Source organism: Fringilla coelebs (genome assembly GCF_963513975.1).
Source record: "Fringilla coelebs genome assembly, chromosome: 7".
NCBI classification, from domain to species: Eukaryota; Metazoa; Chordata; class Aves; order Passeriformes; family Fringillidae; genus Fringilla; species Fringilla coelebs.
The window spans coordinates 9,845,364-9,868,156 of record NC_140035.1 but is presented as its reverse complement, the minus strand read 5'-3'; the positions used below and the strand labels follow the sequence as shown (position 1 = coordinate 9,868,156).

General features: G+C 41.0%; 1 protein-coding gene across 14 annotated transcripts in view; it reads left to right on the top strand.

Moving 5' to 3' along the window:
• Window positions 1-22,793, top strand: part of KALRN (kalirin RhoGEF kinase) — a 464,835-nt gene that overhangs the window by 286,412 nt on the left and 155,630 nt on the right. For 13 of the 14 annotated variants that reach the window (XR_014616305.1, XM_084209314.1, XM_084209316.1 and 10 more), the window contains 3 exons: window positions 1,371-1,545; window positions 12,075-12,270; window positions 17,883-18,049. Coding sequence is in view for 13 of the 14 variants with exons in the window: in XM_084209314.1 (XP_084065440.1) it covers window positions 1,371-1,545; window positions 12,075-12,270; window positions 17,883-18,049 (538 nt within the window). In the remaining variant the exon portion in view is untranslated. The remainder of the gene's footprint in view (window positions 1-1,370; window positions 1,546-12,074; window positions 12,271-17,882; window positions 18,050-22,793) is intronic. The other variant, XM_084209313.1, reaches the window with a different exon arrangement.

Genomic DNA, 22,793 nt, shown 5'->3' with positions numbered 1-22,793 from the left:
AAAAAGAATTTCTAAAACTAAATGTGCCTCTAGATCCCATGAGAGATTATTCAACACCAGTCTTGAATAATTCATTGAGTAATTTAGATAATATATGAATAGTAATAATCCTGCATCTGAGTGAAGACTTATTTCATGTCCTTTTATAGAAGACAGGTGCTGACTGAGGGAAGCAGAACTTGATTGGATGCAGCCTCAGATTAAGCTGTAGTTTGAAAATTTCTAGTTATTTTAATTCCTCCTTCCTCTGTGCAGCTCTAATGTGGAGGGAGAGACCCTGTGATCACCATGAATGTGAAAACAGACAGAGTGGGGCAGAAACCATAGCAGCTAGAGAGGGAAATATCAGTTTAATATTCCCATATAAGCAAGGGAAATCAGTAGAACTTACATCTAAATCTTTTTTTAGCCAATGTGTCAAAGCCAAGATTAAATTTTGGCTTCAGAGTTTCCTTTCTGGCCCTTCTAAATGTTGAGGGACTTTGTGTGGAGTGTTTGAGGATACATTTCAGTTCTTTATGTCTGCAAATGGTATTTATCTGTAAAACAGTCACTGAAAAAAAAAATTGCAGAAGACATAGCAGACTATAGGTGAGCCTATTAATATACATGAAAAGACAAATAGAAAAGGAAAGATCAGGGCTTCCCTCTGCCCATGCTAAGCTTTCAAGTACAGCAAATTCCCGCTTGGTCCTGGCCCACAAGTAAAGGCTTTGCTCCCTTCTGCTGCCTGTAAATGGAGCAGTGTCTGGCCTGTCACATTCATATCTCCTTTCACTTCCCCCTGTGAAAGACAAGTCAGGATCTCTCTTGCAGTTTCTGAAAGGTGTGCTGGGGATTTTTTGCACTGTATTCTGTATCCATCGCTGTACTGTGTTATCCAGAGGATACCAGGACATCACTGGCCATTGCTCTAAAATACTCATAATTCTGATTCAATTAGTCTGTAAGTAATAGGGCAAATGCAGGAAATGAACTTGTAAAGGTCCAGGAGGCTGAATAGCATCTCAGTTGATGTAGGTATAGGCAGGAGCAGGTGACCCTGTAGCATTAAAGGTGATTGCTAGCCAGTCTCCTCAAGAGAGCCCTTGATTGAGATTGGTGTGCATCTCCTCCCCTGCCCCTCCCAAGTGTGTAAGGTCGCAGTGTCCACCACACAAGAAAGGATGATCTACCTGCTCAAACTTTGTGCCAGGCTCAGGAGCTGCAGGATTTCAGGGAGCAGAGGAGATGAGTGTTGCACACACCTTCCCTCAGCCCCCTGTGCTTGGCTGTGCTCCTCAGCAGCACGCAGAATCACAGATGTGTAGTTCTTGCTCTTTTGCCTGCCTCAAAGCTCAGCTCCAACCCTGCCCTCTGCCTTGCCACAGGGACTCTGCTGTTTCCAACAACAAGACCCCCCACAACAGCTCCATCAGCCACATCGAATCTGTCCTCCAGCAGCTCGACGAGGCCCAGGTACAGATGGAAGAGCTCTTCCATGAGAGGAAGATTAAGCTAGACATTTTCCTTCAGCTCCGGATTTTTGAGCAGTACACCATTGAGGTAAGAGCTGGCTGCATGACCTGGCTGGGGGAGCTGTGGGAGAGAGAGAGAACATGTGAACATACCCTGTGAGGGTACACCTTGGGCTATTTGATTCTGCTCAGCTGTCCAGTGAGGGGGAGAGAGAGTAACAACTGTGCTTTAACTCCGACCGTTGGACCTAAAGCAGGCTTTAAATAAAGGGCCAGAATGCACTGGAATAGGTGCATGGGTGCTTCCCTGACTATGCTGGGAATCTGCCTGCTTTGCAGAGAAGCTTTATGAGATGCCTGTTATAACTCTCTGTTGACAGGAGTCACTCAGGGATTTGAGAGTTCTGTAAAACTTATAATTGAGGTTTGTTTCTTCACATACAAACAGATACATGCCTGTCTCTAAGCCACAGAGTGAAAAAACATGTTATGCATTAAAGGAAAGGGTATTTAAAAGGTGGGCTTTTTGGACACTGCAGTGGATTTATTTAAAAAGGAAAAAAAAAGTCCCTTAGAAAATTAAAGGGATGTTTTTATGTCCTCATGCAGAAAAAAAAAAGGTCTTTCTGTTTTGTTTTGTGCTTTTGTCTTGGAGTCAAAAGCACTGGATGGAAAATATTGGGGTATTCTTGGAGTGAGAAACTTTGAAGATATTCCAGCCAACCTCAGTAATTAGTTTCTGTAGTTCTGATAGGAAATGAAAAAAGAACAAAATGTCTATTAACCTGTACACAGAGTCTGCGAGATTGATGTCAGTGCTGGTGTCCTTTGTGGGGTGTGTTCCTCCTGCTGTATCCCCCAGTGCTTGTTCAGTTCAGGGAGCACCTGTAAGTGTTTGAGGATGATACATTCCTGGAGGTATTGTTTGTAAATCTAAATCTATAGGTTTATTTTTTATTTATTTATTGTTTGTAAATCTGTAGGTAGTCTCAAGGTGGGTGCTGGTAACTGCTGGGAGGTTTAGAATGCTGTGTTACATTTGTGTTTAAGACATGACATGATAAATTATAGTGGAATGAAAGGCAGGAAGCAGGTGTCCAGTTTCCTAAAGGTGTCCTGTTCTATTGCTGAATGCCAGACATAGGAATCAGTGAGGAGTATCTGAACTTCTCTGCTGTGACTGCACAGTGAGGTATTTCACTGCAGTCTGTCCTACAGAGCTTGTTAATTATGTAAATTAGAATAGTTTTATTTACTTACCAGTTTTGTGCAGCCTCCTTGCTGTATTTGTATTTGTGTATTTCTTTGTATTTGTGTATAAATATATAAATGTACCTATTTCATGTCAGGTACTGCTCTTTCAGCACAGTGTGTTATCTCCTATATTTAAATAGAAGATATTTTTTATGCATGTTGGTGGGGCAGATGCTGGATAATTGAGAGTTTTACTTTCAAGATGTAAAGAGGTGTGAATGCTGTACTTGAACATAGCCATAAATGGCATCTGTGTTTTGAAAAAGGAAAGAGACAACCAATTTGTGCCTCTGGAGCACCCAGATGTGTTGTAGGCAGTATGGCCTGAACCCATGTGAGTTACTCATTGAGGTCTCAGCCTGTTTCACTGCAGATTCAAGTCTGAACCTATAATTGTGCTGATTTAAGTAAAGCTATTTTTAAAAATTAAAACAAATCACTGTTCTCAAGTTCTTTTTGTAAATAGTCTTTCAATCAAAGAGTGTCACTACCAGGCATTACTTTACTGATGGGGCAACCGAGGCCTCAGGAGAGGATGTGACTTACATTATTCCCCTCACATGAGATACCAATATGCAAATACTTTGTGGATACCTTTGACTTGTTTCTGCATGGATCTTCCTTCTGTATATTCACAGAATGAAGTGGCTGTGATACATTAAGATACTTAAAATTGGAAATATGCTTCAGAATCTTCTAAAATCAAATTAGCAAGAAAGAATTTTAAAGAAAATCACCATTAGTTGTCACTGTAGATTTGGCTTTTTTTTTTTCATATGAACATCTGAATTCCCTCTGCAAGATTAATATTACAGGGAAATCTGAGAGCATGTTTCACAGAGAGTCTATGGGCAGATGATTTTATTTCGAAAGCTCCCTCTCTTGGAAAAATATTTTTTATTTTAGAATAAGTATGGCAATTTCTACTGAAAACACAGTGAAAAACTGACCCAGGTCAGTATCTTAAATTCTCTAAGTGCTTAAACAAGAAAGGCAGTTTGATGGATAATAAAACAAAGGCAGTTTGAAATAAAATGTTCAGTAACACATGTATGCTATGCATTTCAAACAGCGGAATTGGCTCAAATTGACACAGTCATGGTGCTTAGAAAGTAGATTGCAGTTAGTTGCCTCAGCTGCATAATGAAGATTCCAATTCAGTAGGAAACTGTTACAAGAATTAACAGAATTATCTCATGCCATTGTTGAGAAACAAAAAGATTTTTTCATCACCAGAATTTAAAAGCATGTAGTATTTCTGATGGTTGACTACTCCAAGCTATTGAGGAAATAAGATGATGACATTTAAAACAGGAAATTTAATATTTTTTTCTACTAAAAACAAGTAGCTTGAGCTATGACTGGAGATGTATTTAGGTTTTAATTTTCCATAATAGCCTAGATCCTGCATAGATTAAGAATTGTGAAATAATGTGTACCAGTATGATTGATTGTCAAATTAATTTCTCCTTTTCTAGTCTAGATAAGCCCCCTTCCATCTGTCCAAAGAGCAGTGCCATATTGAGCACATCCTTAGTGGAAGACCTGTACCTGCTGCAGCTGTGTTAATCCTTCCTGCACTCACACAAACTGCCTGCAAACCTGGGTCCTCCTCCCAAACTTGAACACCTTTCTCCTCCTAGCCACTTCTGCCTTGTCAAGCACCCAGTTTCCCATTTCCCCCCCTCAGGTGTGTGTTCTTGGGTCTGTTGGTTCTTGTGCTCCAGGGAATCCCTTAACTTGAGGGCCCTTCCCTGGCAGCTCTGGGGAGAGGAAGATTTGCATCTCTCTAGTGGAAGCTGGAGGGATGCAGCTGTGGGAGCCCTTCTGCTTCCAACAGCTTTAGGGAAGGCTGCATGTTAGAGTTCAGCCTCAGAAAACATCTCATGTTGTCTCTTTCCATCCAGTCTTGGTACTGAACATTTCCAATTCTGTTAATTTTCCCTGCTTTTCTCTCTCTCTCTCCTTTCTAATTAATAGGGCAAACAAAGTAGTAGGATTTTTAAAAATTAACAAATGGCAAATGAGTGATTTGCCTTTTTGTTTTGCTTAGGATGTGTCTGTCTTTTGTTCTTTGGAACCTACACTGCTTTGACTACTCTCCACAAATATTGAAATTTGTGCCATTGATCACGTAACCCATTCCTCTGGCACTCCTTCCTAAACTTACACTGTGCCCATCCGTTTCGTAGCCCTCCTGGTTTTTGAGCTTTTCTATAAGCACCTTGACAGAGGTTTGGAGTTCAGACAAACTTTAGCATTAATGATTACTGTACAATCAACACTTATTTCCATTTATTTAGGCATTATTGATCTCGTACTTCAGTGAAATCTGTCAACTGTCGTTGCATTTTGTCTTCAGGAAAAATACTTTCCTTTAAGAGAAAAGGAAATCCACCTGCCTATTTCCTTGGCAGGGCAGACCATCTGTGTTCATTTAGGACTTTTAAGCCTCACAGGAAGCTTTTGTGTTGCACTGGACTCATGGCAGGTTTGGCAGATGTAAATTTGGGTACAAACACGCAGGCCCATAGCACATGCTGCCTGTTCTTTCTTGCCTTAATCTCATTATACTGACTGATATTTACACTCTGGGTTCTTGGGGTAAGTTATGAAATCCAAGCTGTGGCAACACCTGAAAACAGACATAACAGAAACATGAGAGACCCTGACTGTCCCTATGGGAGCTGTTCTGCCCTAAGTTTTAGCACACAAAATGACAGCCCATCCTTTCTTTAGGAAATGTGTCTAACTCTGATGCCTGATAGGTTTTATTCCTTTACCAAGCCCCTGCACGTTTCAAAACAACATGGGATCCCTGGGATTATATGGTTGGTCTTTCTATATGATACAGACTCAACTGAGTTTGTGCAGCCAGCCAGGTAACTCGGGAGGTTTCATGGAATGTCAGTGTGGGAGCTGATCTGCTGCCACGGAATCGGGAGCAGGGCTGGAGGGGTGAGGGCTGGCAGATATCAGCTGTGCTGGCACCACACTGAGTGTATTTTACATACAAAGCACAGGCTCGCTCCACAGTTATATCCTCAGGAAGATCTGTCAAGTGTACTTTGTCCCTTGCTTCAGAAATAGTAATTTAAAGGCTTATTTACCATTATTTGAATGAGTGCAAATTTACAGCAAAATCCTGAGTAAATGTATATGAACCAAATGGTAAAGTGCACTGAGTGGCAGCCCCTAAAAAATTACTGCCATGCAGAGTCTTTCTGACTGGTTTTCCCTTTAAGAGAAATTATCAAATTCACCTGTAGGTCTCTGCAGAAGCTATGACTGAGGACAGGAATGATCTCAGCCAATCCATGTCCAGCAACATTTGTTGGTTACCTCCAAGAAAACCTTCCATACCTGTAGGTGCACAGTTTGTGGTAATTGGGAGTGGGGCTGTGGCAGAGCCTCATCCCCAGTGGGTACAGCTGTGAGCAGCAGGTGAGCAGCACTGACAGCAGTGAGCCATGGAGTGCCCAGGGGCACTGACCAACCACCAAAGGGAGCAGAGGGCACACAGGTGCAATGCATGAACACGAGGGGTTGGGCTGAAGAACAAGAAGGAGAAGGTGCTTGAAGCCTTCTGAAGTGGTCTGGTGTTACTCTGAATGAGCAAATGCTTAAAGCCTCCTGAAATTGTGTGGTGATACTCTGTGTATCATGGCCATCTCAACTGTGACATATGCTGTGACACTTCTCCCTTTCCTGGAAGTATCCAGCTCCTTCCCTTGCATGTATTGTTTCTTTTCCTACATTGTGAAATGTTCGATACAGCCTGTTTTCTGTAGTCCTAGAGTGATGTGATTCCTACACCAGGACAGTCCTGAGAGGAATTAAGGGACTTCCCACTGCACAGTATAAATTGGACCTTGTAAGCTGTTAGTTATATTTCAAAAAAACCCATGATCACTAAAATCTTCACCTGGTGGATATCTAATTTTCCCCCATTCAATTTCCTTGGCTCCATTTCACCTGCTAATTAAATTTTTCCGCCTTGATTTCTCTTGCTGCCTCTTCTGGCTGTTCACAACAATCCCTGAGTATGAGTTTAGGAGGAAACAGGAGCCAGCTTTCAGAGCAGCTCATTTCACTGTTATTTACAACTCATTTGAGCATCCCATTTCAGGTTTATAGCACTAGCTGTACCTTTCAAGAGTATTAGGTGCCTGCCTGAAGGTACAAGATGTTTTGTAGCCCCCTCACTGACTAAGAGATGACACTCAGATGTGAACTTCTTTATGAGAAATAAGTGTTACAGAGCTTTTGAGATAGATTTGAAAGAAATTTCCACCTTTTCTGTTCATAAGATGGGATCCTGTCATGTGTCGTGCTTAGTGAGTTTTTGTTTCTCTTTTCCATCTATGCTGAGTTTTCCAATTGCATGTCACTTCATTTTAAGGAAAAGAATGCTCTAAGCTGTTCTGGGCACCCTGTGTTTTGGAGCTGAATTCCATTGTTGCTCCAGATATTTTTGGGATTCAAAGGAGTCAAAAGCACTGGAGCAGAATCATCACTGTGACAGTCCTTTCACACTTCAGTGGCTCAGGTCCCCACTAAGCCAGTGTGGCATCTCTGTCTGTTGTCAAAAAAATGGGGTGACAGTGTTGTCATTTTGCACAGCATCAGCCAAAACCAAGGCCTGAGAAAGAGGAGCAGCAAACTTTCTGCTCATATGATCTGTAGAAATGACAGTTCCATTTACCCTTTCCCATCTCAGTCTGCTCCTAGACCCACTTACACTGTCACATCCAGTCCTCTGCTCCTTCAGCCTGCTCTGAGTGTTCTTACCCTTGGCATTCCTGTTGCCCAATCTCTGGTGAGTGCTTTAGAGATCTGGTCTTACCAATTCTATTATAACCCTCACTTTCTGCACTCACAGACATTCCTTCTGCATCCAGGATGTGGAATTTTTTTTTTATTCCTTCCTGGATCAAATCTTACCTCTCATCCCATCCATCCCCACTGTTAATCCAGCTGTATGGCTGTCACCTTTTTTCTCTTGAAATGAGGTAGATCTTGTCTTTTCAGTACAGATCTGCTCTGTGCCTGTGTGACTGTTCTTCCTGTCCTGGCTCATCCCCATGCTCTACCCACTCTTCTCACCTTTGCTTCTCTTCCTACTTGCACCATCATTTTTGTTCCAACCTGCCTCCTACATTTGCTTACTCTTCCCAGGCATCTTTACTCTTTTTCAGATCCCTCTCAAGCCCACTCGCTTTGTGTTGATGGCTTGTTCTCCCAGGATAGAACTTTCTTCCCTCCTCCTCATATGCCCTTCCTCAGCCCATACTTCAGAATATCAGCTTCTCTGTGATTCATTCTCCATATAGCATTTATCTTCTTTCACTTGATTCCTCACTTCCCCTCTCCACCTCCTTCAACTGGCAAACAAAATTTTCTGGTTGCCATTAAACATGACTTTAGATGTTGAACACTGAATTAAGGCCAAACAAGCAGCTTTCAAGCATCCTTTTGTGGAAAGTCTCATTATCAGCACCATAAATATGTATATATATACACTTAAAGATTTAGACGAAATTATTGGAGATGTACAATTGCCTGCACAGCAGCTGCTACAGCTCTGGCAGGCTCTTTGGCCTAATTCACAAGCAAGCTGCAATGTAGCCATGAGATGCTTGGGCTGCTCCCGTTGTCATTATTACTGCTGCTGCTTTTCACCTGTGTACCTCTTCTCTCCAGCTGTCATTATTCTCCAGGACTGAAGAACATGTCCCTCCATTTGCTCATGTTTCCTGCTGATGTTGCAACATGACAAATCCAGGAGGCAGCAAATGCAGCAGTATTGCAGGAGTGGGAATTTGGATATATTAAGTTGCTGCTTTAGGAGGATTCCTGCCTAAAAGCTTTGTGGTCTAGACTGTGGTCACTGTGTCTGCACGAACACAGACCTGGCTGCCATAGTCTGTGTATCCATAATTGCTCTGGGACAATCTTATGGAGTTCCCACAAATCCAGCATTTACTCACATGCTTCCTCCCTTTCTCTGATAAGGATATCTCAGATATCTCACTGCCAGCATTGCTTCTCCTCCCATTCTCATGGCAGCAGGAGTATCTGTTTCAGGTGAAGAATGACAAAATGTGCTTCCTAGGAATCAACAGCTTTGTCATGGCTTTCTCCCATCAGTACTTCTGGGTAGTTTGACCTTCCCTTAATAATAGGGAGCTGTTTCTTGGCCACTGACCTCATATGACCCACAGAAAAGGAGGGTGGCTCCTTCCAAGGAGTTGGCTGAAGTGTGGCTGACAATGAGTCACATGCAGCTTTCCTTGGAGCAGTGTAGGAACCAGGGGATAAGGCTGCTCCTATGCTAGTGTAGACCTTGCACTCCTGCTCCTTCTGCTCTCAGGACCCTTCTGCTTTGGTAAAATTGCTTTCTCAATCCACAGCAGGACAGAGCAGAGCTCCAGTCTTCTATTACAGCAGGGTTTCCCTTCTCTCACTGCATGTGGGGGGTGCTGAGGTCTATTTAGAATCACTAACACTGGTAAATAAAGTGAATAAAATAAGAAGTACTGTCAGTTTTTCCCACCAAACCACATGAACAGGGTAAATTAATCAGCAATTCTTTGTCAAAAGGGAATAAAACAAGTTCATGGCCAAGTGACCCTCATTTATGAGAGAATTCTGACAGAGGCCCAGTGCAATTGGATCTTGCCACAGCTTAGGGGATGGGACACTTCTGTTTAATGCAGTCCAAGTTTTATCAGAGATATCAAGGCCTGACTCATCTGTGAAAGCATCCATTTTTTAGGCTTGAAAAGTATATGGCTGTAGTTAACAGAGCTGCCTAATTACATCTTCCTCAAGAAAAAGAAATAATTTTCTCTATACCCAAATTAAACCAGTACATTCAGACTCTGGCACTATTTCCAAATGGTCCTGATTGAAGTACAGAAAATGCTGGGATTTTGAGACATTGTCTGTACAGAGAGAAAAGGAAATGTCCTAATGAGGTATGCAAAGCAGCATGGTCTTTGGAATAGGGCACCAGATTGGGATTCAGGAAACCTGGGTTGTTATCACAGCCCTGCTATTGCTTCTTGCCTTAGTGTGCTTTAGATTCCCTGCTAGCCATCTGTTTGTTACTCAGAGCAATGTACCCAGCCTTCCTGTACCCACTTAGCTTGAGAAATTTGGTGTTGTTCCACCTCTTGCTGTGCCTGATTCCTGCTTCTCTTCCCCTGACCCAGCACAGGGGATGAATGTCACTCCTTCACCAGCCCTCACTCAGAGGCTGCTTCCCTCCACTGGTGGCTGTGCTCTTGGCCTGGCAGAGCTGGCACTCACTCGGACAGCTTTGTTACTGCTGGACATGTCCTGCTGTCCAGGGCTGCTCAGGTGCAGGCTTAGCCTCTGTTCCTGGCCCTGATAACGTGACATGGAGCACCATGGGCTGCTGGCCTTGCATCCTGCATTGTTTATCAGCTTGCATCCTCACTGCCTGTACCATCCTTTCCTCCTTAGCTGGATCTGGGGAGTGTGGATAATGGGGCAAAACCCCTTTTAGCTCCATTGGCCACAAGCAATAAAAGCAGTAGTGGTCAGCGTAACTTCTGCAGCCAAGTGGAGAAGTTACCAAGAGAAAGTTCTGTTTCACTTAGGTCATGTGCTTTTCCATAGAAAGAGCAGAAAGGAACTGAACATTAACACTGAACATTTACATTTAACAACTGAACATTTCCATTGAACTTTGTGTTACTGTCATGGCTGCAGGAACCTGTGCTCACTCTGAATTAATTCTGTTGTTTGTAGTTTAAAATGAGGTCAAAATCGCCTCAGTTCTGATTACTGTTAGCTGAGCATCTGTCCCTAAATGTAAATGTATCTGGTAAAACTCTTTTCCACCATCAACTTTGGACATTTTCCCCTGACTGTTAAATCTGCCAATAAGTCTCCACAGTCCATGGACTCCTGCTGTGATATGTGAATGAATCAGAGGCTGCTGAAACCAGGAATGGGGGCAAAGACAGTGTAGAGATAGCTATTATTTAAAGGTAATTGAGTGGAATGGGCAAAGGAACAAGCTGAAGGAAAATAGAAACCCCTCAGGATATCCACGCTCTGCCTTCTCTCCGCAGATGCGTCCCAGGTTCTTCACTGAGTAAGTCTGCTTTTCTGCTTCTCTCAAAAAAGAGCCTAAAACATGCACTTTTTCCTTCTAGTGCAAAACTCTGTGCTTTTGTCCATTCTAATGTGAGAAGGGCTGAGAACTGCTCCATTTGGGTCCTCTTCCTAAGTCTGTGCTGTATATAATGTATGTTTTCTGAAAAAGAAAGCTGAATGGAAAATTCTGCATCTTGGTTCTTTAGCAAGTTAAACATCTCACTGCACACAGGCTCTGAAGAGCACTTTTGGTGAGAAGCAGAGAACTTTTCACTGAATCATAATGTGTACAAGTGGGAATTTAGATATCTACTTTTAGCTCTCCTGAATTTAGCTATGAGGAATCTATTAAATTGACCTATTAATCAGAATTAAGTCATTTATTTAATCATTTTCAATCCTTCTAAGACTTGTATTCTGCTATACAACTTAATTCCCATTTCTCTTGTCTCCCCCTCTCTCATTCATTGTCATTAGCACAATTCCCTCTTTTTTGCCTGCAGCAGCAGAACCTAGGTTGAGGTGAGACTGGGCTGCTTAGATGGACACTAGATCTTACTTTAATTGCACAGGCAAAACTGCATGACTTTGATACCAGTTGGCTTCTGTGGAGAAAGATGTAAAATGCAGAAGATAAAATAAATGCACTGCCAAAATCATCAGCCTGTGTGTCACAATTAGGAAGCAGAGAAAGCAAAGAAGATTTTGCACGTTTCCATGAGTTACCGGCAGGTCTTTGGTTGCAGCCAGGTTTCATTTGTGAATCTGTAGATGATTAACCTAAACCTTGAGTGTGATGTTTCTGTGCTGTGCATTACATCTATGATATGTTATATATAATGTGTTGTAAAATGATTGTTTTAGAAACATTCAGGCCATTTTGGGATTGTGTGGTTGCAGGGTGTTTTGTAATTCTGGAAGCATTATTTTTTCATTTAATTTGAATATATTCAGAAACATTTGTTCTACCACCAATGAGAACCTAGAGTGTATTCTCTCCCAGTGTCATTTGGGATATGTAAGGGAAAAGGAAGGTGACAGTATTTGTTGGACTGATAATCTTTTCATGGATCCTCACCTAAGAAAAATGTGAAGTGTCACCATTAAGTGGGCAGGATCTGGAGTTTGAAGGTTCCTGGATCAGAGTCAAAATGTGAAGTATTTTCTGATCCAAACATTGTTTGAGAGTAAGATATTTCATTGATCCTGAGTGTCTGTCTTCTGCCTGTGAAGGTTACAGCAGAATTGGATGCTTGGAATGAAGATCTGCTGAGGCAAATGAATGATTTCAACACTGAGGATCTCACTCTGGCTGAGCAGCGATTGCAGCGTCACACTGAGCGGAAACTGGCCATGAACAACATGACCTTTGAAGTCATCCAGCAAGGGCAAGACTTGCACCAATACATCATGGAGGTCCAGGCTTCAGGTGAGAACAATTTGATCTCTATTTTATGTGGAAAAACAAAAACAAAACAAAACAAACAAACAAAAAAGCACACCAAAAAACCCCCCAAAAAAACCCAAGAAAAAGCCCAAACCCCCAAAATGCATAGCAAGCTGAAATACCACATTACATATGAAATAAGCTTTTAACATAAGTGTAGGCAATACCTGTCTCTCCACTCCCAAAACTGTTCCACAAGTTTTGAGAATTCTGATTCAGGATTTTATGTAAAAATCTGCTGTTTCTTTGAGACTGAAACTCATTGAGAAAGTGAAGCTGAATTTCAAGTTTCATTCAGAAAGTTTCACAGCTGCAGGATGGAGTGTGTGATTGACTCCAAATTGGATGGAGAGGGGAGGGCATGACAAGCTCCTTGTCCTTGCTCCAGCTCAGAAACAAGCACTGCAGTGAAGAGCAGTCAAACCTCAGGTCTGGATGCAGTCTAGTGGTTCTAGACTCCTAAGCTTGTTAATCTTACTGCAAATTGACTTTAGTGAGTCAAACTGACCAGATGGCCTGGCTTCATTCTCTGCAGACTCGAGTACCTTTTCCTGTTCCCCATTTCAGGGTGCAGACATGCCCAAGGAAAAGAGAGAGAGTAAGGGGAGAAAGAATCTAGTTATCCAAGAGTCCTCTGGGAAAGAATCCAAATATGACAGCCTTGAAACCAGTAAGGAAATGGAACTCTTGTTTCCAGCCAGTTCTATTTGGAATTGCTTTATGTAAAAAGGGAATATGATAAACCATACTGGAATTCTCCTTTTCAGAGTGCACTTAATGGTAGCAACTTGGGTGTAAAAAAGCCCTTTGAGATGTGCTCTTAAATTGAAGTCTTGATTCATTTTGGTAGGGAGTCTGTCTGATTTCACTCTGCTTCTCAGCATAAGAGACTTTCTAATACATCCTAAGAATCAAAATTCTTGTTTCCTTGGATTTTGCATGTGGAAAAGGAATATCATAATTCAGATTAATCACTGCATAAAGCCCAGAAGTGAATGTTACTTGTGTAGTCCTTTAGCCTTCTAAAATGTTTGGAAAAATTGCAAAGCAAGAGCAGTTCCTGTTCTTTCCCTCATCTGAAATAAAAAGGATTTTATGGTATTATTCTTTGGCAAACATTTTACCTCTAGGCACCTACCTTCAGAACAATCTGGCAATATCCAGCCTGATTTGGCAGGCTGCACTCAACAGAGGCTCGAGGACTGCTTCAAGAGGATGTTTTGAGCTAGATAATCTGATGTATTCTGTGAGCCTCTCTGAGATCTGCCCACACAATGCCTGGCCCTGTGCTTCAGCCTCCCTGCTTTCTGAGTTAGGAAACTCCTCCTAAGACATTGGTTAAGATGTTTGTGCTTTGTCTGTTTGTTTTTTCATCCTGAAGGAATCCATGGGAGTGAAAGAATATAATCCAGAACAGAGCCCAGTTAGGAGCCTCAGTGACTGAGTTTTAGAAAATGAAAAATAAATTCTGTGTTGGTCAAGAAGTTAGAAACAACTTCTTTTGGATTGCTGACAAAAGGTTAGCAACTCAATGAATTGACTTGTAAAAGGTTTTTGTAAGATTCTCTGAGGCCGCTTTCTATGAAGCCTACCTAATAAAAATCCACTGCTCTCAAAAGCAGGGAGGGAAGCAGCAGTCCTGTGGGGATGTAGAGTAACTATAGTAAATGAAAGGTAATGGCCATGTCTAGTATGCATGGAATACTAAATACTGGGAGAATGGAAAAACAAGGGAGAAAGGTAATACTTGGGAGCCTACTGCTTCTTACTTCAGTAAAGAACAGTTATACTTCATAAAAAATTGATTGGATTTTACTCCCTCTTCCTGAATCCTTTATCATAACCATTCAGGGTATAGGGTAGGGACTGATTGTTCTTAACTGCCAGAGCTGAAATCTTGCAGAAGTTCTGGGAAATCAGCTGCTATTGCTGCTTTCTATTGTACACTGTCACCACTGCTACAATCAAAACTCAGCTGTAGCCACAGAAGATAGAACCAGAAAAAGTGTGATTTTCCAGAGCCATTCTATCTAACCAGCCACACTTAATTGACCAAGTTTCTTCCCTTCCCTATAAGTCTCTTTGAGCTTTATTCTTTTCAACATGCCACACAGAAGACTGACTTGATTTTGATCACTCACTCATTTGTCTTGGAGGTCTTTAAGCCAGCAAGTCTGTCAGATAAAATTGCATCCCCAAACTGCCATTTATGATGTATTTTTCACTTGAAAGTCTTGAGGAAGTAGAAAAAGAAAGTTTTAGACATTCAGCCATGATTTTTGCATGTCTGATGTAGACTTGAAGCACTGACCCTTACTAGGCTGTGGAGTGGCTGGCAATCCCTGTGAACATTCTTATGTTGGTACAATAAATCCAGAGGTTCTGTGATGCACCAGGTCAGGCTCTGTGGATATTGAGGCCATCCACACAATCAGGCTTCTCTGCAAGCCCAGTATTTCCAAAGTTCCATCCAGCTCAGGGTTATGTTCCTGTGATTCCTTCCGATACTCCAGCACATGCGAGTGAGCCTGGATTAGACTGTTTTCTCCATCAGAAAAAATATTTTTTAAAGAAATGTTTGGGTTTTTTAGGGAATAGGTAAGATCAGGAAGTCAGGTTGCATTTCCTGAAATTTTGCAGTACTTGCAAATCATTGCTAAAATCTGTGTCAATCAGGAAACATATTTGTATGTAGAGAATATTATAGTGATATTCTCAACAAGACTGGAGTTTCTTATGAGCCAGCCCTTTTTGTTTCAAGAATCCTATCTGCTATTTTCCTGTTTGATTTTTACCTCTGCTGCTGATAGCAAAGCAAGATATGTGGGTAAATACTCTCAGAAATGGTTATTGATTTGTCTGGATGCCTAACTCAATATGTTGAAGGAGCCCGGTGTTTCCAAAAGTGACAACCTGGACACTTCTGAGAAATCCATTTCCCACAGAAAGTTTAGGATAATTATCCAGGAGTAATTCAGCACTTGGGCCCAAGCTGTGGTGATGACATGCTCAGGTAATTTATTAGCATATGCACCTTAGTTAGTCTGATTCTAGGCATTAAAAGCAGTTACACTCTAATAGCTGGTTAATTGATTGTGCAAATTTATTTGATTAATAAAGTCCATTTGCATTGTCAATATCATTGTCATAATGAGCCCCCAGTTGGGGGTCTCTAATGTTTATAGAGCTCCTTTTAATATCTTAGACAAATTGCTTCTAAGTCAAACCTGAAATACACTGTAGAGCTGAAGTTGGGGATATTTATTCAGTACCTGCCTCATACATGTAAGATTCAAAGTTCTTTTGCTTCCTGGTCATCAAGCTAATATTGTTTTCCTCTTTTCCAAGTGTTGCTTTGCTTAAAAGGGAAACAGAAATCTACTTCATTTGCTTTGTGATGTCCTTTATAGTTAAATATAACTGTAGTTTATATTGCAAAGAAGAGAATATAAACTCTGCAATCACAGGCCCTTAATATTTCAGCATAAAGCAGGTTTGAAGCAGTTTCAGGACAGTTTTGTGCAGGTTAAAAAGCAATACCCCTTCCCTAGACTGAATTGCAGCTCACATTGCAAGCAGTTCAGGTGTCACTAATGTATGTTTTGTAGGATGCCAGTTAGTGTGGCTCAGTACTCTTTCCTGTAGGATTTTTTAAAAACATTTTCAATTCAATATCACTCACTTGACATCTGCTGCACTGTTTGAGGCAGTAGAAGAAAATGTCAACCAAGTTCATTTTATCAGAAAGTCAGCTGTGCTTTTCTAGCTGTCAAAACACAATGTAAAGATAATATGTATGAAATTATTCGGGAAACAAGGCTTTCTATTTTGCCAACCAATACTTGAGAAGAAAAAGCGCTCTCACCGCATGTGCTGGCACCGCAGAATAAATCTGCGTGACATATGACAAGCAGGAAAGGGCAGATCATTCATCATGGGGAGCACACACTGCCCTTGGATAGCATCCCAGGCAGTTCCCTGGTTGCTGCTGAGGAGTTAGCATGATCAGAGCTGCACCAGCTGAGTGTGCGGGAGGCAAAGCTGTGCATTTAATATCCAATAGGTGTGGTGAAGTCAAGCATACAAAAAGCCATCATGTCCTCAGGATACAGAACCATATGCAGGCTAATTGCAGCAACAATGCCTGGTGTCTGGCAATTGAAAAGAACTTCACTCCCAAGAATAGAAACATATATTAAATTTCCAGCTTTAAATGGGAAGCCAGGGGCCATTCCTCTTTATTTGGTAATGAAGGAACTGTTTTGTTTTGGCTGGGAAAGGGAATAAGCCAATCATTTGCATTCCCATGTGCTTTTTCCGATAAAACCAGAAACCAGGAAAAGGGATAGGGTTAGTAATAGGGTCGTATTTATTTTGTGTGCTGTACTGTGTAGATAGCGCTGAATGAAAGTCATGAGTCTCTGAGGAGGCTAAAGAGGGAGGTAAAGACAACTTTCTAAATGGTTTTCAAAATATGCCCAGGACTTTTTTTCAGCAACTTCTAATTAACACATTTCTTTATTAATGCTGTATTATTTTGTTAAATCAGATAGCTTTGGAGGAAAGTGCAGTGTTTTCCCAGCATTACTGCAATCATATTATTTTTATGTTAGGTTCCTTATCCTTCCTGCCTTGAGGCCAATGGCAAAATTCCAGTAGACCTTCATAAGGAAGGGTCTTTATTAGTTTGCAATCCCAGGGAGTGCAGTAACATGGGATGACATCCTATTTCCTCCAGGCCAAACTTTCCAGTTTCACTGGTGGCGAGCCCAGCGTCGCAATCGCATCAGTGGCACCCAGAAGGAAGGTGTGAAGCTCTGCACTGTATGTCATGTAAACACTGCACACAAGGCTCACAGTGTCAGAAAAACATTCAGGAGGTAGGAAGGGCCTCAGGAAGTCTCTGTTTCAATCTCTAGATCAAGTCAGAGCCATGAAATCAGACCAGGCCTTTGAGGGGTTAGCAAGTTCATGTAGGATGCAAGGGAGGGGGATGTGGTACTAAGACACCCTTTCTGTCTGCTGTGTGAGGATTGGACAAAAGTCAGTCTGTGGAATAATTCTCAATTAACTAAAGACTGATTCAAACTAATTCATTGTTGACGTTCTTCTACAAGCATGCAGATAGAAAAAGGTTTTCTCTGTGGAGCTCCCTGCACTACTGTAGATCTATTTGACTTTTCTATTTTCTTCCTTATCTTTTTTCTTCTAATTTTTTTCTTTTTTTTAAACATGCATTTCTAAAGTATAAGTTTATTAATTACCCTAAAACACTGAGGATTTTTATGTCTTTTTAAAAATTTGATGTTCATGCAAGTTTTTGAGGAAGACTGTGCTTAAGTCAGTCCAACTGGCCAGATGCTGATGAGTCAGATGAGCAATGACCACCAGAGAAACACCACCTTGTAGAAAACCGTAGGGATGAAGATTAGGGAGCTGTGAAAGCCAAATATTACATGTGAGAAAGTTAAGTGAGAAAGAATTACTCAGACAGTTGCAAATCAATGTGTTAAATGGCAAAAAATTTTAAAATTTCCAGTTATGCAAAATTGAAATTTCAAGTACAATAATCCCTCTCTCTCTGCATGTTACAGGCATTGAGCTGATCTGTGAAAAAGACATTGATCTTGCAACCCAGGTTCAAGAACTGCTGGAATTCCTTCACGAGAAGCAGCACGAGCTGGAGCTGAACGCTGACCAAACCCACAAGAGGTTAGAGCAGTGCCTCCAGCTCCGGCACCTCCAGGCTGAGGTCAAGCAGGTGAGAGTTTTTAACCACACCTGAGGGGCTTGAAGGGCTTTTCAGCCATTACATTCACACTGCTAAGCCAGTGTCTGCCAAGGGACAAACCTTTAGGTGGGCAGTCTAAATCCCCCTTTCCTTAAGAGTAGTTGAATTGCTGGCAGGGTACAGAATGGCCCTTTGCCAATAAGAACCTGGGTTCTGCTCTCCCAGGTGTGCCTGGTTTTGGCTTCATGAGTAGTTGTGGGAATTCTGTGCAGAACTGACCACGTAGCTTCTCAACTGGAGAAATGGCCTCAGACTCCAAGTGTTCTGGGAATGTATTTATTTGATTTGTGACCCAGATTTAAGCTGAGGTGGAAAACAGGCCCAAAGCAAAGAAAACTGAGCTGTGAGGCCTAAGTATGACATTATGGAAGTTTCTCCTTTTCATTTATTGCTATACATATGTTGTCTTGCAGGAATCTTTAACATCTTCCAGTGATTAAAAGAATTCTGTCAGTGGCCTCTAGATCCCAGGACTTGTTCAGCCCCCTTAGTATTATTACACTGCCTTTCTTTCAGATTTCATCCTAGCATAGGCAGTCATGTTCTGCCTCCCTTGGTTTTCCCTAATATTTAATTTGTATGCCTTGTGTTTCTTTGTTTTCCTTTGCTGCACAGGATAACATTACACTTCCTGCTTCCTAGCCCATAGGTGGCTTCACACTCTAGTGTGTGTCTGTCTTTTTATTGAGTGTTCTTGATTTCATCAGGAAAACCAAGAATGTTTTTCCAGACATCTGGAATATTCAGTTTTCCATTTTACTTTACAAATAGGTGGGTTGGGGGGTGGTGTTGGGACAAGTGTCCAAACACTACAAGGTGTTCATGACAGATATCTGCTCATTTGTTTACGTAAACACATACACACACTCTCTGAATGCTCAGTACATATGATCATAAATATTCACTTTTGAAGACAGAATAACTGAGTGATGATTTATCTGAACTGCTTTATCATTGCCAGCAAAAAAATCCTTTACACTCAGTAAACTGGCAGCACTAACAGCAGTGTATTAATTTTCTTTCAAAGTCTGCTTTGATGTGAATATTTTTCAACTCTACCTAAAAGTAGCATAGAATTCTCCTAATTTTTATTTTTACAATATGGTCATTTTGCATTTTTGATTATTGAAGATCAGCTCCTCATGAAATTCTGGAGCTCTGTAGACTGCTTGGCTTTACCCTGAAAAAAAAAGCAAACCAAGCAAAGCCCAGAAACACTTTGTGATATTTATAACAACCCTCTTAACATGATTATGAAGTATATACTTTGTTTTTTTTTAATAGGTTCCTGAAGTTGCTTAGCTTAGCTAAGCCTGGAGGTGCATGTGATAGATAATGTGGTAAAGCAGAGCCATTTTAACTTAGGACAGAAAGCAGAGAGGAGTTCCATGTGTAGCAGAAAGGCTAAAGATGCAGGTTGCCCACTTGTCTGGGAAGAAGTACAGTCAGCCCTGAGGCTGCTCCTGCAGCCATTCAGTGGCAGTGCAGCACTTTCTGCAGTTACCTGATGTTATTTGCCTTATTATCAAATATCTGCTGGTCCGTAACAATTTTACAACTGAAATCTACCCAAAGGAAGTGGTTATAGGCCTGAGCTAATACTTGCTGTGAGAGAACAGCTGCCTTGAATTAGTATTTCCTTAACAGAGCTTGGGACCATCAGAGCCTTTGTTATTGTGTGACCTCCCAGCAAACCAGTAGTGAAAAAACATTTTATTTGTTCAGCTGAATACTAAGCACCCCTTTGCTTGTTAACCTATAAATTACCAGAGCTACAATCTCCCTTAGAAAGAGGCAAGTTAAAATATTTCTGTGTCTTATCTATTTGGTTTCCCACAGATGAGTCATATTCCCAACCATTTAGTGAAATTGGGAAATGTATTGATTTTGGCTTGGAGTTCATCTCCAGTCTGGTCCAGGTTTCCTTCACTTTCAGTTTGGTGCATCTGAGATGATGGATGATCTCATTACCAAATTGCTCTTTCTCTTGTGAATGAGTTGAGATGTGGTTGCTGCAAGACACCTCCTGTAGCTGTGCTAAGTTCTGCTGACAGAGTAAAATTGGTCAAAGCTGCTACATGTACATGTGTTTGCATTTTGATATAATGGCTCATGGAAATAAAAAGTCTTTAAACTGTCTCTATCTATTTAAGTTTCATTTACCAGAGATTTCTGCTTTATATCATATGCACCAAGGGCTTGAATGCCAAGACAATGAATTTAAGTTTGGGGCCATTAAAGTGGAACAATTCCAAATGAGATGTTCTGTGAACTGTTTTAGAGTGGAAATAGAAAAGATCAGTAATTCACAAGGTCTTTGTTATTAAGAAAAATTCTGCCCAAGCCTGATTTTCCCTCATTTGGATCCTACCCATTTCTGACAGAAATGATACAGTTTGGACTGCTTACATAAAAGTAATAGCAGAATAGATTTGTGGAGATAGGTTTAAAAAAACAAACTCTAATGCTGTGCCTGCAGCTGTTTGGCTTCCCTATCCCCTTAATTTATCTTTGTATGGTTTGGGCTTTTTTTTAAAATAAGTTTTGAACTTGACCTAATTTGCTCCAAGATATCCTCAAGGTGTCCCACTACATTTGCTTTCCAGGTTGTTTTGAAGTACATTTAATCCTTTTGATGTGTTTGTTATCCATCTATTTTTGCTGTTTGGCATTAGATTTGCTTCAAAATATATAGATGCCCAAAGGATGATGGGAAGTAGTCATTTGAGAGACGCTGAATATATTTGGTTTTTCCTAATCTAATGTCAAATAGCTCCTGGGAAATGGATGAAGTTTTAAACCTGGTTAAAATTACCAGAAGCTGTTCTTGATGGCTGGGTCTGTGTTAGTAAAAGCTTCTGAAGGAAGCTGCAAAGGGTCTGGAGGTGTAAAAGATTCACTTAGATTGTTTTCTCCTCTAAACTTAAAAATCTTTTCTTATCTGCCTGGACAGGTATCCATAGCAAGGCCCTAAGTCTCTTTTAGAAACATGAAGAAACAGTTATAGAAACATTCTGAGTAAACTGAGCAGTAGACAAAAGCACTGCATGGTACAGAGCTCTCATTTCTTAAGGATGGCTGCACAAGGGGTGCTTCAATCTTTATTTTTCCTGTGGAGTCTGACTCCTTGCTCAATGAAAATGGCAGAGTTCCAGGGAAGAAATTAGGGGTTTTAGAAGAATTTGGTACTATTATTTAATTACAGAGAATCCCTGTATAGGAGCATAGCCTCTCTAAAGCAAATTGGAGTCAAAGGTGGGAGTTGTTTCAGAGTTGCCCTGTTAAACAACCCATGCCTTGAAGTAAAACTGTTCTCCAGTGACAAGTGGCTTTTATATAAAATCCCATAAAATTGTTTCTGCTTCTCTGTTATAAAAAATTGTTAGGATGTATGAGAAAGTCTTTGAAGATTTATTTAACTCCAGAATTATTTAGTCATTGCTTCTACAAAGCTGATAAAATCTGTAATTTGTAGAAAATATCTTTTTAAAGCTGTCTTTTAGGATTGGCCTGTCTGCAAGTTGCAAAATAATGGTGAAACTATTAATACAGGAAATAATCATAGAAGTGCTTTGGTCCTCTATTAGGAACTTTTCAATATATTTTAAGGAAAAGGTATTAAGCTCTATATGAGTAGAAGTCACTTTGTGAGCAGGTCTTGTAAACCAGATACAAATGTGTCAATGTCCCCTTCCAGCCACTTCTAAACCAGGGACACAAGGAATGTCTCTGCAGGGGTTTTGAATTTAGACTTAAGAAGCTTTGGTTGTGCAACTGATTTTTTTTTCCTTATTGTATGTAAACAAAAGAAGTAAGAGAGAAAAGAAACATTACTATGAAAATAGCTGATGCAAATCTCAGATGAGGCTCCAACATTAAAGTGCCAGACTTGCCAAAGTGGACAGGGGTCACTGTGTAAATGCTTCCAAGCAAAATTTGCAAGTGCTTGGGTGCTCCTTGGGCCTGGAAAGGGGATGTAGGAACCCCAGAATGGGTGTCCAAGCCCACACTGGGGGGAAGGAGAGGGGCTGGTTACTCAGGGGGGGCAGAAGCCTTGGTCAGGAGTGGTGCTGGCAGCATTGCTGGCACATGGAACACACCAGTCCTCCTGAACTGCTTTCCCCTGGATAATTTGAGCCTGCAAGACTCTTGAACAGAGGGATGAATATGTGTATAAACACACGAGGGAACCTGGCAGACTGGTTGTGTGGTCCCTGTTCCTAATCAAATTGTTTTGTTGTAAGGCTGAGTTTCCATATATTTTTTTCTGATGTTTCTCTATTTAGAGGCTCAGATATTTGTGGGAAATCTGGGTCAAACTGTTTGTGGCAGTTTTTGAAAAACTCAGCTGAATTGAAAGATGTTCCACAGAGGAAAAAAATGCTGTATTTTTAGCATACACACTCAATATTTTCTACACTCCAAACAGTCCAATGCTGGGGGTATTGCAGTATGTAAAACATGAAAGCATGTCTTGCCTCCTGATGCCCTCAATTCAGGCCTTTCCCAGGTGCAGTGATCCTTTGGTTAACTTCAGAGTTTGGTACCATGTAGTTGGTAATAATGAGGATTCAAGTTTGATGGGTTATAGAAAATGCCAGACAATACAATTTCCACATGATAACTCAACTGCTTTTTCTTTAAATGTGTGATGCATTTACCACAGGAACAATTACACCTGCTGATGAAAGAGAAACAAATGAAATTAACTCTT